This window comes from Merops nubicus, unplaced genomic scaffold (genome assembly GCF_000691845.1).
Source record: "Merops nubicus isolate BGI_N331 unplaced genomic scaffold, ASM69184v1 scaffold2722, whole genome shotgun sequence".
Lineage (NCBI taxonomy): Eukaryota > Metazoa > Chordata > Aves > Coraciiformes > Meropidae > Merops > Merops nubicus.
This window is the reverse complement of record NW_008594067.1, coordinates 8,601-24,739: the sequence shown is the minus strand read 5'-3', so window position 1 is coordinate 24,739 and position 16,139 is coordinate 8,601. Positions and strand designations below refer to the sequence as shown.

Below are 16,139 nucleotides of genomic sequence, written 5' to 3'. Positions count from 1 at the left end.
GCAGGAATGATGGCAGACTCCGAGTGCCCAGGCACGCTCAACAGGTTAGTGGGTGGCTTTGATGTGCATCCTTTATAAAGCCTGGAATTCTCACGTCAGGAAATACCTCACATAGACACTGATAAAAGTTGGCATTGCTATTACAAACGCTAATGCAGAACATTTTAGAATTTATAAAAGTAGCTTTCTGACTGATACAGTGCAGCAAATTTGGCTCAGTAGAGCTATCAGCTTTCTGTAACCAAACTTATTAATGCCCGCCCAACAAAATCCAATGTGGCTGGCTTAGAAATCCAGTACTGTAAATCTCAAAGCACAAAATCTCTTTGGAGGCAGTTTAGATTTTTTGCTTTTAAAAAATAGCTTTGCATATTGGCTGCTCTTCCATGTTCTTTCACAAAATCTAATCCTATTTTTTAGATGTAGGAGGGAGAAGAGGAAATATTGGAGGCAGGGGGAAATATTTGTGTTGTTTTTAAAAAGGTTTGTAGGCATGCAGGACATATTTTTTACAATTGTAAAGCTGTTCATTGGAAACTGAGACCGTGAGATACTTCCATGTTTCCTTCCATACGATTGCTTGCTGTAGGAAAGAAATACCCCTACCATGAAGGGTCTGCAGTATTAGACACCTGCTGAGTGTTAGCTGCTTTTAGAATGTAATATAGCTGATGATATAAGATAAATTCAGTAGGAAGGAGGTACTCTTCATTGCTAGTTGTACAGGATGAGCAAAACTGGCTGGAGATGTTTCATTATTAAAGAAAATAACCTACATGGCGTATGGACACCCAGGAGTTCTTTGTAAGTAGACAAGTAGGAATGGGTGAGGTGGGTGTGAGAATTACCCCTACTCCCCACACTGATGAAATATGCCACGTCTTGCTCACAGCTCGTTCAGAACGATACCAACACCTGGATTCGGAAGAAGAGGAAGACACTAATGATGATGATCATGTGGAAATCCGGCAGTTTTCCTCATGCTCACCAAGGTTCAGCAAGGTAGGAGCATGCTAGCTCACTGAAAGAAAAAAAAATCTGGAGAGGAATATAGTTTTGTTGCTTTCTATGGGGCAGATTTTAAGCATGCTGATATGTGGGAGTTGCATGGTGTTCAGAATTCACTGAGGAAGGAAAAAACTGTATACACTGTTCATTGATAGTTTGTGGCCTATTAGAAGATGAGTGACACAATAATTAGAGAATGAGATTTTGTATTTCTTAATGTTTCAATAACATACAGGGCACTGCGGAAGTCTTTTCTGCATCTGATAGTTTGGTGTTTTTACTAATGACTTGGATGCTGGCATAGGGAGTGTCCAAAGCTTATTTGCTTTAAACAGTGTCATTCTGAAAGGGCCTTCCTTACAGAAGGTGACAAGAAGGTATAAGGGTGAAAACTGATTCTGACATTTTGGGTAATGGCCTAAAACCAAAGGGATCCCATGCCATAAAAGCACAGGTGAAGTTCACACCTCTGCTGTTGTTTACTGTCTCAAATAAAACATGAGGAACTAAAGGTGAAGTGACAATTTCAAAGAGAAAGATCTGGGCATCTAGCGCATCATGAGTTAGATGTGCCAAATTATTGAAGCAGAAAGGCAGTTCCCATGCTGGGCAAGGACAGGCAGGTGTCTGCAGGGCAAATGAAGAAATCCTTTCCATCTGCTTAGCAGTAGGAAGGCCATAGCTGGGGTACTCTGTCCTGTTCTGGGCAGTGTTCTTGACAATAAACATGGACTGGTAAAAGAGAGTCCAGAGGAAAGCAACAAGGAATAATCTAAGATCTACAAAACATAAAACCTGATGTAGTTTCAAATACGTAACTGCCCAAAGGAAAGAAGTACATTGGCCTTCCTGTTCTATCCAGAACTGATACAAAAGGGTAGACACAAAGGAAGTATAGGATAGGTGGTAAGATTTTCCACTGTTGAAAAAATAATTAAGCATTGATGTGGTTTTCTTGGAAAATTTTGTTGAATTTCCATCTCTGGTGGCTTTTAAGAACAGCTTGGAGAAACGTGTCAGGTGTTGCAGGAGAGCTGGTTCATCTCTGAGGTGAGGAAATGGAGAGGAAACTCTGAGGAGGTCCCCTCTAGCCGTGCTTTCTGGATTCAGGTCTGTGCAGGTGTCTCATTCTTACTCAGGTGATCTGAAATAGGAAGTTGGAATTCCAGACATTTCGAAGTAGTACAACGGCACTATTAGCTCAGATAAAATAAAGTGTGTTTAGGGAGGGGCAGAAAGGAGAAGAAATCTGGTTTTGAGGTCAGCTCACTTTATGAATTTTATTTCACTCTTAAAGAGATGGGATTAGGAATTTTACTTAGAGCTTCTGAACGATATTTGGGGTTTCCATGATGATTCCTCCAGATTTCCACTACTGAAGTCAGTTTTGAAGGACCAGTTTGTTCTTTGTCCTCAGGCTACAGTGGTTTAAGTAACAGTTACCATTAATTTTACTGAGTTGTTACTTCTGGTGATGCAAATCAGGATGTTTAAAATGGGACCTAAGGATTAGTTGGGGTTTTGAAAAAGTTTTCATGAGTACATAAGGATTTCTTTTTTCTGCCTTTTCTCACTATGAGTTGCATCTGTTCTTCAGAACGAAGCTTTTCTTTAGTGTTCAGTGTTTTTGCCACAATGAAAAAAAGTTCACTTTTAATGAATTTATTGTAAGACCTGGAAAATTATACTGCATTTGTAATGTGGGAGGCATAAAAGGCTCATTATATTTTGAAATTCTTGTCTGACAATTCACCCATATGATTTATTAATAGTTATCTTGTTGATGCGCTGAATTTTTAATAACATTATTTTCATTAATCTCTTCTTATGTAAATCAGGTCCACAGTCAAGTGTAGTTTAAAAGGATAGATTTTTTTTGCTTAATCATTTAATTATTTAAAGAGGGCTGTAAAACCAAGAAAGGCACTTTCATTAAGCTGTCACCATTATAGTAGATTCCTTGAGGAGGGGCAGGACTTTTTTGTTCTGAAATAAGCTTGGGGCAATGCTGATAGACTGATGACAATGAAATGGGGTCATGAGCATGATGCCTGTCGTTGAATTGCATTTGTGTAGTAAGATTTCAAGTTCCAGATGCCAGTCTTCAAGACTTATGGAGCCTGTTTTAGCAATATCTGCTCTTAGATCTGAGAATCATTAAAACCAAAAATCAAGCAGTTTCAAAAAGTCTTAGTATTTCTGTGGTGTGCTGGGCTGTTTTCAGTGGAGAGGTGTTGGGTGCTGTTGTAGAAAGGCATGTTAAATGTTTCTGAAGCTTGCCTTTTTCCTTTTCTCTCTGGCACACTTTGAGCATGTCACATCTGCACAATGTCAAAGAACATTGCCGGGTTCATGCTTTCAGGGAATATCTTCCACTATGAGAAGAGATCATGCCCTTAGACCAGAAAGGGCCATGTAGGTTGTTTTCTATGTACATAAAGACCTTATGCTGTATGCAGGTATACAGCAGCATGGAACGTCTCTCCATCCATGAAGAGAGGAAAACTCCACCACCAACCAAACGGAGTCTGAGTGAAGAGAAGGATGACCGACTGGACAGCCTTGGAGGCTTGAAGAGTCGAGACCGAAGCTGGGTGATTGGGTCTCCTGAAATGTGAGTTCTGTACAACTATGTCTTCTGCTTTTTCATAGCATCTGAAAAAGACCAACCTGTGCCAAAACTGTCTATGCCCACGATTAGGTCAAGAATGCTTCATATGATGTATTTCCATAGATGAAGCCTGAAATAAATAGTTGAAAATTAATGTCTAGAAGTGATATGGTCCCTAAGTGTATCTAGCCAAGTACTAACATCTGCTAAGTTTATAGCAAATACTTTAAATGAATTTAAAGGGATTATAACCTTAAGTAAAGCTTTAATTTGTGGAAAGACTAGTTACAGCAGAGAAGTACCAACAGCAGTTTTTGCTTAAACTTCAATGAGTCCAAAGACTGATACTGCCAGACTTTTACCATTTGTCACAAATTACAGGAACCATTAGGAAAGTCCAAAGTTCCTAACGTGCAGAAGATGAAAAAAAAAAAAAAAAATTTGTATTCTAATAAAAAATGTCAGTAAAATATATGAATATCCATTGTTTTGATACCCACCATGTTTCTCGCATTAATGAAATAATTGTCAAACTTTCCTTTAAAAAGGGGGGTATCTTTCATTTTGTACAACTCCTGTAAAGCTTTTACACTAATGTTTGTCATTAGAAAGATCATAAAATGTGGTTGTGATCTAGACTGTATGACTCCATTTAAAAACCAAACCATTTTATAGGTTACACTCTTAACTGATGTGCACCTCAACTTGCATCATGTCTTCCTGTCTTCAAATCTACAGCAACTTCGGAAGAAAAATGCATCTAATTCGAAAAGGAACATGGATGATGATTTGCATTTTGTAATTGTGACTTTTTTTAGTATTTAATATCATATTCATTATACAGTATTTTTCTTTGGTTTTAGTTCTTCCTTTCTTAGAAGCTTAGCAATGGAATATGTTAGAAAGCTAATCTCAGGTGATGCTCCAAACCCTTTGCTGTTTTAAGTTCTAATGATGTAGCTCAGTATCCTAACTTCACCTTAAATTGGCTTCAGATGTGTGAGTTGGATCTGTGTGCTACTTTCACTCTTTAAAGTTCCTTATCCCCCTGACTTAACAGAGGGGTTCTGTCTGGGCTTCTCTCTTAGATTGCGTAAGCGCTTGTCTATGTCTGAGTCCTCGCACACGGAGAGTGACTCCAGCCCACCCTTGACGGTCCGCCGACGCTGCTCAGGGCTTCTTGACATGCCCCGTTTTGCCATCTCTGCTGAGGATGAGGGAACTGTTCTCAAAAGGCCCCAGTCTGAGGGGATGCTCTTATCTGCTGTGCAGTCACGGGAGGGGCTGCCAGTCCCCATTCCAGAACAGCCTGTGGAGCAAGAGCTGCAGCTAGAAGGTGATGCTGGACCCACTACTACATCCACAGCTGTCAGCAGCGCCTCAGCGCTGACAGGTATGTGCTCAGTGTGATGATGATGTGGTCCCCAAGAAAGCTGTGTTACATTGGAGGGTGTGGATTTGGATGCTGGGTGATGTGAATGTCTCATGCTAAGTGGTTATTTTTGTGTAGTTTTGTGGATGTGCTTGCCTTTAAATAAGGTCAGTGGTTTAATCTCTTCACAGTTATATCTTATACTTCAGTCCTGTCGCTTCACATTGATTAAAGTCTTTTCATGCTTGAGACCCATATGATCTATGCCTACATACAACCACTGGGTGCCTGCCTGAAGCAGCATTAGTGGGAGCAGATCAATTCTGAGTTGAGCTGGAGAATTGAGTGTCAGCCATGCTAATAGATCTCTGCTTCCTGTGCTTTTATTTATCAAAATATTTCGGAGTAGAGACTTGAAATTTGCGGGGGAGTGCGGTTGGTGTCAGGGATGCACTGCTTGCTGTCTCAGCCAAGTAGCCCAAAATTTAGCCAAATTGTGGGCTTAAAAAACTGCATCCTAAGTTCAGTAGAGTGGTCCTTAGAAGTCAGTGTTTGATTTCTCAGAAGCTTTGACTGTCCTGAGGCCAGTCTCAGTATTGGCCTGAGCTGGGCCTTCCCTCAGGTGATGCCCTGGGCTGCTGCGTTGCTGGGCTGGGCTCTGGGTGCTGGAGTGTCCCCAGCTGCTGCCCTTTTCCAGACATTGGGAAGAGATAGGGCAAATCTCCTTGTTCCTGAGAACAGAGCAGGCCAGAGCTGGGAGCTGGTGGAAAATAGTAAAAAACTAAAAAATGAAATTTGGACCAATAGAAGAAAGCAGGGAAGTTGAACTGAAGGTTGACAAGATAATGTTTGAGAAGGAAAGCATATTTAGAGGAAGAAGCAGACTGTAGTGTTGAAGAGCAAGAACTAACTGGGTAAGAAAATAAGAAACTGGGAGTAAGAAGGCAAAGCAATTATTCATGCATTGAAGATGGAAAAGAGAGGAAAGGGGTACCGAGCAAGGAGTCAGAGTGGCAGCAAGACTTGACAGGGTGAAGGTGGATTGATTGCAGAAGGTGGAAATGTCTTAAAGGAAATTTGCCTCCAGACAAGACTAAAGCCAAAGTTCCCCACATATCATTATTCCTCTTCTACAATCCAGTCTGTGAAATTCCTTCAGAACTGTTATTCCCCTGTATGACTCATCCTCCCAGAAGAGGCCTGGTGCTCCCATCATGTACTCCATTAATCCGTGGGAAAAGGTTTAGGAGTGAAGGAAGTAACCTACCACATACTTGGGTGACATAGATGCCATAGTGGAACCTTAGTTTCTCAGTTTCATACTAAAGCCTAGAAATATGCTATTAAATACTGCAAGAACACTTTCTTTGCAAATGTAAGTATCTACGAGTTGACATAGGCAAAAATGAGGCTTCCCTGGACAGCCCGCTCCCCTGAGCCTAATGCATTAAAGCAGCCTTTAATGCAGCACATGGGATTCAGGGATACCATTGCTTCAGTGTCCCTACAAAGTTAAATCAGAGACAGGGAACTGCAAGAAAGGAATTTAATTCCTGTCACTGTCTCGGAGTGCTCTTCTAATGTGTATCTCAGCCTTTTCACTCACAGCCTCCGATTCTGGTTTCTCATTGTCTGGGGGCCTTATTTAAAACTCCCTAGATGTTAGACGTTGAACAGGCATCTGGTACTGAGGTCTGTGGCAATGGTGCTTTGAATTTTTATTTTCATGGTACTTCCTGCTTTACTTAGTATGCAGAGCAGTGGTGCCCACTTAAATAACGTTGATCAATGTTTTGTTCTGTCCTCATTGTTCAAAATGTGGCCCTTAGGCTTTATTTATTGCATGCTGCTTAAAAATTTGCTTTTGAAGACAGAATGATTAATTTCCCTTGTGGACTTGCTGTGATACTCATCACTTTCATTTCTAAGCACCTTGTAAATTCTAATTAATGTATTTTCACAGTGCCCCTTTAAGGTATCAGAAGGGGAACTGAGCCACTGAGCTTGAGAACAGCACCCCCAGTCCCCAGCATCTGCTGTTCTTATATGGCCAGTCTGATTTTCAAGATTACTTTGCATTTTATATATCATTATAGCAGATGAAGTAATTCAAGACTAAATTGCAACAGTGCTCAGGAGGAGGCAAATTAAGGTTGTTTTTGCAATCCACTTTTTTGTTTTCTGTGACTTTAGTACCTTAGTATTCTCTTAAAGTGGATTTTTTTACATGCAACTCCAGTAGAACCTGACTCTTCTATTACAAGCTATTTTAACTTAAAGATTGACAGTTCTTGCTGGTTGTAAAAATGGAGCACTTCCCATAAACCTGTTTTCATCTGTGGACGATCCCATTGAAATGGCTTTCCTGCAGAACTGCACCAGGGCTTCAGGATTCATGTAGCTGCTACTGAGCAACGTGATTTCATTAGCAAGCTTTTCCAACAGAACAGAAGCCACTAATTTTCTATATTCAGAATAACACCGTTGCTGTAAATAAAAATTCAAGCCGTGGGGTTTCTTCTTAGGAAAATTTACTCTTGGACTTCATGTAAACATGGCTTTGATTTAATGTATTTTGCCTGTAGGGGAATAGACTGTTAGGAATTCCCTGTGGTTCTAATCTGTTTTAATTTAAACTGTAGCTGGGAGCACTGCAGATTTCTCTGATCCACGAGCTCGCAGTAATAGCAATGAAGGCCCAGACTTTACCACTCCAAAAGCCATCAGCGATTTGGCAGTGCGGCGGGCACGACACAGGTTGCTCTCTGGGGAATCAGGGGAGAAACGTACCTCAAGACCTGTCAATAAAGTGATTAAATCAGCATCCGCTACTGCCTTGTCTCTCCTGATTCCCTCAGGTAAGAAGTGCCTCAGGTGAGGCATTGTCAGAATCTGCAAGCACTAAACAAAAGGTCTGCAGACAGATCCTCCTCCTTCACTCTCCTGGAATTATGCCCTCACTGGCAGGAGGGGAGAGATCTAACTTGTACAGTCGGATTAATATTTACTGCTCAGCAGGTTAATGAATACTGCTTTGCCACAGACAGGAGCATTGTGTGTGTGGTCTGACTGCACCTTCTGTAAATGGCAGCTGGGCCTTATTCTTCCCCTGGTTTTGTTTAAATTGGCTCCTAGCTAGTCTCTATGACAGTGGTGCAGCAAGGAGGTATAGAGAGACAGAATGATTTTAGCCCTCAAGGTAACATTTCAGGAGGGTCACATTCTAAAACTGCAGTGCTGTTTGGGAACTGAATGTATCCGGTACATTCATGCACCAGGTAGTTTTAGTAACTCCAGATAACTTGGTTGAGATTGAGTGCTCAGAAGTTCCGTAGCAACTCACAAAGTCAGTCAATGCTGAATAGCTTTATTTTGTTGGCCCTGCTCTGTCTCCAAGCAGGGCCAGACCTTGACAATTCTTAATGCCAGGTGGTAACTTCCAGTGAACAGCCCAACCATGCAACAGAAGGCTCTCCCCATAAGGACTTTGTCCGTCTTTCTAGAGGATAAGACCATGCTGTATTTTCCAGGTCTGTACCTCTTCCTGCCTAGACGGGAGCAGGAAATTGCAGCTGGGCCACCAGTGCCAACCCAGCAGAACCTGCTGGCAGAGCAATGCCTGCCTGCCCCTCTCGGCCAGGGAGATGGAGGCAGGTATGCAACTGCTTCTTGGCACTGTCGTGGTGATGCACGTTACTTTTCTTGTGGTTTGGGCATTCATTGCTTTTTGAACTACAAATTCCCTCATGAAAATCTGTAAAACATGTATTTAATCACCTAGCAAAAGTTCCTCCATAACTGCTCTCATCTGTCAGGTAAATATGTGCTGGGTGATTCAGCAGGTGTTTCTTAAAGGATTAGGGATTACCTTTTATAGCTGCATTTGATATTCCTACTCTTTGAGCTTATTTTACTGATGTTGACCCGCTTCACTTTAAAATTCTGTATTTGCTTTGTAATTTTAAAAGTGGATGTTGTTCCACTAACAGGGGAGTCAGATATTTTAGCTGATAGTCCAACCCTCAGCTGTTTGTTTGGAGAACATGCTCCAAAATACACTTGTGATGTTGTTTTTGAGGAGCAAAGTCCTTGCAGTAGCAGTTTTTGTAGAGTTAAGTATTTTTGCCCCTGTGAATTTAAAACACTACCAAAACTACTTAGACGTAGTTGTTGTTTGATTGCCTACTGATTTTTTTTTTTTCCTGTTGATGCTAAGTGATTTTGATTTATCTGTGTACCAACGTGTAATTTGCACCAAGATCTGGAGACTATCTGATGTTTTGGAGGAGGATACTACATCATAACCTTGAAATGGAGTGTTCCAGGATTGTGCCTAGTGCACATAGTTACAGTGGATTGTAAATCACTGAAAGAGAAGTAGTAAACACTGTGACCCAACCATAATCCTAGGCGAGCAGTGTTCCTGTATTAAATGCAGATCTCCAAATGTGCTTTTTGGAAGCTCTTCTAATTTTTATATTTCAAAGCATGAATTAGTTGAAGCTGCAGGCACACCAAGCTCTGGTGAAGATCACCAGCTTTAAGAGCATTGGGAGAGATGTTTTCCCAGCTGTTCTCTAACACGAATTTTCTCTTTTGGAGGCTCGGTTTCCTAATTTTTGCCCACCTTTGTGTCATCACTGTAGATCACCACACGTGTTCTCCATTGGCCAGTCCAATGTCACCTCATTCTCTATCCTCCAACCCATCTTCGAGGGACTCCTCACCCAGCCGCGACTTTTCTCCTGCTATTGCAAACCTGAAACCACCAATCATCATCCATCGGGCTGGAAAGAAATACGGGTTCACCCTCCGCGCCATTCGCGTCTATATGGGTGACAGTGATATCTACACTGTGCATCACATGGTCTGGGTATGTCTCTGCTTTTCTAAAGAGTACCCTTGGGGCCAGAAATGCATTTAGTCAGGGCTGTGGGATTTAGCTTTGGAAACTGTATTTTGCCACCCTGTTTTCTCTCTGCTTATTCAGACCCAAAGTTATCTTTTTGGGGTGGGGGAAACCCTTTAAAAATAAATAAATAAGTAAATACCAGCATTTTGGGGTTTACCTCTAGCAATGTTCAAGCACATCACAGAACCACAGCAACCTTTCTTTCCTTCTTTCTTCCCTGGTTACATGAGTCCACCTTCCTTCACCTGTAGCACATACTTTAAAGCATGTTTCTGTGTACATATCTTCTTTCTGTTTGTTGGGGTTGTTGCATGAGGGCCAGTTGTAGCTAATTTATTCAGCCCAGTGTTGGTGATTATAGCCTGCTTCTGATCAGTTCAGTCTGCTGGGATTTTTCCAAGCAGTCACTTGGAGTTGATTGCAAGCCTTAAAGCATCACTGCTGCTATGCTGATTGCCTAGGGATTTAGCTCTTGGCTTAGTTGTGTGCTATGCTAAAAGGTCTGGTTTCCATGTCTGTATCTCTTCTTTCCCATTACTGCTGGCACTTGATCTCTGTGTTCCTTTATTGTTAAAATATATGACTTCTAGGAATGATCTGTTCCACAAAGCAGTGTTGTTTGAATTGTGTAGTTGGGGAGAATGGCATCAGGGTAAAGGTGGTTCATCCGTGAGGCAATTTGGACTTCATATGCTTGGGCCATTATTTAACATTCATTCATACCTAGGAAAACAATCCGATGCTGTGTTTTTCTCTTGCTCTTTTCTGCTTTCCTTGAAAAATGCTGAGTTAACTGAGATATGGATTAGTAATCTTTCCTGGCTAGGGGGGAGTGCTGCAGTATGCTCAAGTGGCTGTGAAGCCACTGTAAAGGAGGCTTACCTTTCTGAACAGTGGTGGGGAAGGGCAATGTGTTCATGGTGAAAAAGTCTGTTGCTGGATAGGTTAATCAAGGATGGAAAGTGGAAAAATAAATTGGGATGAGATACAATACAGGTGGCCTAAACACGTGGCATGGAGTTTTCATTAGAAGTCTGTCAGCTGCCTTGGGGTCCAGCATGTACATGGAAGGATGCTAGATTTGGGATGGCAAAGGAATTGAAAAAGAGTGAATGCTTGTCTGGAAATCAAGAGTATCTAGTTAACATTCCTGAGTGCTGAAAGTTTTTGGAAGTGTGTTAAGCCTTTTGCTTTGGGAGGAGCTGGTCTCTTGATCAGCAGCTTAACCATTCTGGCTGGATGCCGTGGGTCAGGAGAAGACTGGCAGGATGCTGGGGGAGCAGTGGAAAAACACAGATTTTTGTGTTTGGCTGTGCCAGTCAGTGGTTTCTTTCACCGTTCTTTGAAGCAGCTAATGCTGGCTGTAGCAAAAGATGAGATGAATGGGCTTTGAGTCTGTTCTGGCCAGCAATCTTGTACATTCCTCTTCTCAAATCATTCACTCCCTTCTTGTTGCCAGCATGTAGAGGAAGGTGGTCCGGCCAATGAAGCAGGTCTGCGTGAAGGGGATCTGATAACCCATGTCAACGGGGAGCCGGTCCATGGACTGGTGCACACAGAAGTGGTGGAGCTGATTCTGAAGGTAGGCACTCAGCACTGTTACATTTTGGAAAATATGAGCCCACTTGTGTAAAACGCCGTAGGTATCTAATTGGCATTGTCTGAAATACAGGTATGTACACAGCACCTGACCCTTGTTTTGTAAAAGCTCTTTGCTGCAGCTTGATCCCTAAACCTCAAAAATTTCTGCGTGTGATTTTAGCTGAACAAAAATATTTTGTGTGAGAAATAAGGAAGGACCCATCAGATACATTTTTATCAGCAACAGAGTCAAAAGTTAATAAGATTTAAATATACCTTTCCTCAAACTTTGGCTTAAGAAACAAACACCTTAAAAATTGTCCAAATTACTTGGAAAAAAAATTTTTTGAAATTATTTTTTGCCTTTAGGCTGTGCTAATGTTATTAGCTCTTAAGACTGCTTTCTCAAGGATTATTCCTAGTGGTATTTAAAAGCAGCTTTGTAATGGTTGGCCTTAAAATTATCCAGTTAAATTACTTGCATTTTGATACCTCCTCTGGGCTGAATCCATTTATGAAAATAAGACCCAAGGTTTTGGACCGTTCCAAGAGACAGAAATCTTTGGGATTGCAAATAGAGGAGCAATCAGGATTTTAGTTGTTGGGTTTTTTTTTTAAGATGAATGAGACAAGCCATGCTCTGTGTTGCAGTTTCATCATGATAGATACCTGATATACTCACATCTGCCATCAGTCAGAGCACTGGGAATAGGATTGGTGACAGAATATCACTTTGTTCAAGCTTCCAAGTATTACAAGTATTAAATTGAGACAGTTGGGATCTCAATGTGAGAGGTCAGATTCTGTGTTCTGTCTGCTCTGGGAAGCTTTACCTACTAGCTGGGATCTGAGCTAATCATTTGTGAAAGCCTGACTAAAGAGGGCTCTCTCTCTCTCAGCAATTCCTTCATAAATGATAAGTGGAAATGCAAAGGGGGAAATGGAGTTTGACAAAGGATTACAAAATGGCAGGCAGAAATAAGCTAGCAGCCTATCTGCTTAGCCTGCAGATGTGCTTCATGTTGCCACATTTTAAGCAATGTCAGTGTCTCTTGTTTCTGACAGAGTGGAAATAAAGTGTCCATCTCCACCACGCCGTTTGAGAACACATCCATCAAAGTCGGTCCAGCTCGAAAAGCGAGCTACAAATCCAAGATGGCTCGTAGGAACAAGAAGAGCAAAACTAAGGATGGTCAGGAAAGGTTCGTTTTGATTTTGTGAAAATTAAGTGGTAACCAAGATAATGTAAGGGAGATCTTGTCAAATCTATTTGAAGATAATGTATGTCAGGAGGTATGTCCTTCAGTAGTTCTTTTCTTTTTCTCTTTAACTTTGCCATAAAATTGACTGAAATATGGCAATAAAGGTAAATAAATAATTTGGGCATGCTAACAACTTTTGAACGTTCTTCCACAGTAAGAAGAAGAGTTCTTTGTTGAGAAAGATCACTAAACAAGCCTCGCTACTTCACACCAGCCGGAGTTTATCTTCACTGAACAGCTCTCTGTCTTCTGGAGAAAGTGTGCCAGGCTCTCCGACTCACAACCTGTCCCCTCGGTCCCCAACGCAGAGTTACAGATCCACTCCTGAGTCTGTACACTCAGGTAAAAAAAGAAACAAACCAAACCAAACCCCCAAGTCCACCCAAACAGAAGAAAAACTTGGAGAAGAGGTTTTGCTTATTGATTCAAGTAAAATATGCAGCAGCAGGTAGTAGGTCTGTTGGTGAAGTAAAATGACAGCTGTGATGTCAATTACCTTAGGGGTGGATGTATTCTCATTGATGGATTCATTTAAAAATGAAAATCCATACAACCTTTTAAGAATGCATTTGCTGTACTACAGCATCCTTTCACTTTGATAAAAATGGGTATTACAAGTGGCAATGCTTTTGTAGCAGTATGACACATTTTCTATATTAGTTCAGAGAAAAGAAATCAAAACAACGTGGAAAAGTCATATTCGAAAATCAAATCCACTGAAGGAATAAAGAGATTTTTGCATCTTGAGAATAGCAATAAAACACGTGATTTATCTGTTTGGAGGGTTTGGGGTTTGGTTTTGTTTGTTTTTTTTTTAAAAAAAAAATGTTCTTATAGCAGAGTGTTTTGGTGTTGTGTGGCAATGATATGAAGTTTCCATCAGAATCCATGCAATATTGCCTCATAATGTTACTGCAGCACTTTGTGGTAACATGGCATTTTGTCTTGGCTTTGTATGTCCTATTTTCAATAACTTAATGGCCCAATATATATTAATCTGCTTCAGTTGTTTTGTTCTGTTTTCTTTCTTTCAAGTTGGAGGCAATTCTTCCCAGAGCAGCTCTCCCAGTTCCAGTGTTCCTAATTCTCCAGCCAGCTCTGGACACATCCGACCCAGCTCCCTGCACGGACTAGCACCAAAGCTTCAAAGGCAGTACAGGTCTCCAAGGCGTAAGTCCGCGGGGAACATCCCCCTGTCGCCGCTGGCTCACACTCCCTCACCAACTCCACAGTCCACATCGCCACAGCGCTCCCCGTCGCCTTTACCAGGGCACTCCCTTGGCAGCTCCAGTATTATTCAGTCTTTTCCAGTAAAACTGCACTCCTCTCCACCACTGGTGAGACAGATTTCTCGCCCCAAAAGCGCTGAGCCCCCTAGGTCTCCTTTGCTAAAGAGAGTGCAGTCAGCTGAGAAACTGGCTGCCTCGCTGTCCTCTTCTGAGAAGAAGCTGGCGTCCTCACGTAAGCATAGCTTGGATATCTCTCACTCTGAGTTCAAGAAGGAGATGCTACAGCGCGATCCTAGTCTCCAGAGCTTGCAAGAATCTGCGAATGAAACAACAGGTGGCAAACTTGGGCTAGCAGAAAAAGGGTTGTTGCAGAAGCCAGGTTCACGCAAGCTGGGTGCTATTCGACAGGACAGGGTGGAGAGGAGGGAGTCTCTGCAAAAGCAAGAGGCCATCAGAGAAGTAGATTCTTCCGAAGATGAAACGGATGATGGTTCAGAAGATAGTCAGGATGGGAGAAGACTGGACAAGCCCCCTGACAGTGGAGACCGAGGCTCAGATTCTTTTAATGAGGATAGTAAGTTTTCATCTAAATTGGAAAGCAAGGATAGTATTGAAGATGATGCCTTTCTACCTGAAGATCCAAAAGGTACGGAAGACCTGCAGAAGGGAAATAACCAACAAGCTAAGCCTGTTTCAGAGCCACTGCAAATCGGTGTGCACCCTTCTCCATCAGAGGTCCGCAGAAGAACTTCTCCAGAAAAATTAGCTAATTCAGAAAAGCCATTCCTAAGATCTGAAACAACTGCAAAGGAACATAAATTACCAGAAAACAAAACTTTTGAGTGTTTTGGTCCAAAAGACAAGTCTTCTGAAGCAATCAAAGATCTAGGGAGAACTACAAGTACTCAAAAAACAGTAGATGGTACAGAACATATACAGTGCCCATCTATCAGACTCCTGGAACTTGAAGATGACGACTCTTCAGGGGCATCATGTGGTAAGCTTGACCTGAAAGACCCTTTGCTAACAGAAAGCAGTCAGAAAAAACAGGATTCCAAACCTCTGCTAGCACTTTCTTCATGGTGCATGGCAAGCGTGAGCACTCCTCTCCCGGTAAGCCCTGCAGATCGCAGTGAGAAGGATCACAACGAGACACTTCAGCCTACAGAACAGCACAGCACCTCATTGCTGGTTCCTGGAAGCACGAGTGAAATGTCCCAAAGAAGTCCCAGTACTGAAAAGCAGCCAAGCTCATCCCAGGCCGAGAGTGCTGCAGCTGCCAGCAAAACGAGCCCCGCCGTGTCTTCCGTGCTCCTCGTCCCTGGTGCTATGGAGAGAGCTCTCTCTGTGTCCCAGTTAGTGCCGCTAGCTCAGAGCATGCTGGGCCCTTTGAAGCTCAGTATGTCTGGGTCTGGAGACATGGAGAAGAGAAAGGATTTCCCCCATTTGAGTGCCTCCTGTAAGGAAGATGGAGATTCAAAACAAAAAAGGCAGGAAACTTCACAAGCAGGAGCGTGTCAAGAGAAAGCCAAACAATCTAGCACGGACGGTCTGACCACGAGGAGCAGATCCTGCATAGAGTCCTTAAACACAGCAACGTGTCCTGCGGTGGCAAGAAAGGAGGCAACTTTTTGCAGTGCTAAAGCATCCGAAGTGTTGGGAGGTAGCTGCAGAGTCACTCCATCGAAAGAGCTGTCTCACGCTGCTGGACAGGCAGCTCTGAGGGCCTCTCCTCTGCCAGATGGCAGCACGAGGCCCTGTAAAGAAGGGACTCTCACACAAGCGAAAAGCAAAGAGGTTGGGAATCAGTTGAAAATACAAGACTTTCCCCTGTCACATGATGGTGCTGTAAAGAAAACATAGCAGCATCCCTGGTGTATGTGGACTGGAGCATTCTACATTCAAAATAGAGACTGCATGTTTGAATTTTGTAATATACACTAATATAAAATAGAACTTGTGTACATCTATTTTTGGGAGGGTTTTTTTCATACTGTTTTTTGTGTTTTTTTCATCCTTGCTATTCTATTTTTGTACACAGTAATGCTTGCTGTTTGAGGTCTCTTTAGAACAGGGTATCTTAAAGCAGGGCTTAAGAAAACAGTGTGTTGATTCCCCCCACACCTTTCCAGACCTTTTATGTTAACTAGAGTTTAGGGCCTGT

At 42.1% G+C, this 16,139-nt stretch overlaps 1 protein-coding gene across 1 annotated transcript in view; it reads left to right on the top strand.

Annotated features, from left to right (window-relative positions):
• The window catches only part of LOC103768464 (microtubule-associated serine/threonine-protein kinase 2-like), a 97,561-nt gene extending 81,723 nt beyond the window's left edge, over positions 1-15,838 (top strand). The window contains exons 20-28 of the mRNA XM_008935606.1: positions 893-1,002; positions 3,468-3,622; positions 4,708-5,012; positions 7,634-7,849; positions 9,638-9,864; positions 11,363-11,485; positions 12,550-12,686; positions 12,901-13,088; positions 13,782-15,838. Of these exons, the coding sequence (XP_008933854.1) occupies positions 893-1,002; positions 3,468-3,622; positions 4,708-5,012; positions 7,634-7,849; positions 9,638-9,864; positions 11,363-11,485; positions 12,550-12,686; positions 12,901-13,088; positions 13,782-15,838 (3,518 nt within the window). The remainder of the gene's footprint in view (positions 1-892; positions 1,003-3,467; positions 3,623-4,707; positions 5,013-7,633; positions 7,850-9,637; positions 9,865-11,362; positions 11,486-12,549; positions 12,687-12,900; positions 13,089-13,781) is intronic.
• The last annotated feature ends 301 nt before the right edge of the window (positions 15,839-16,139 follow it).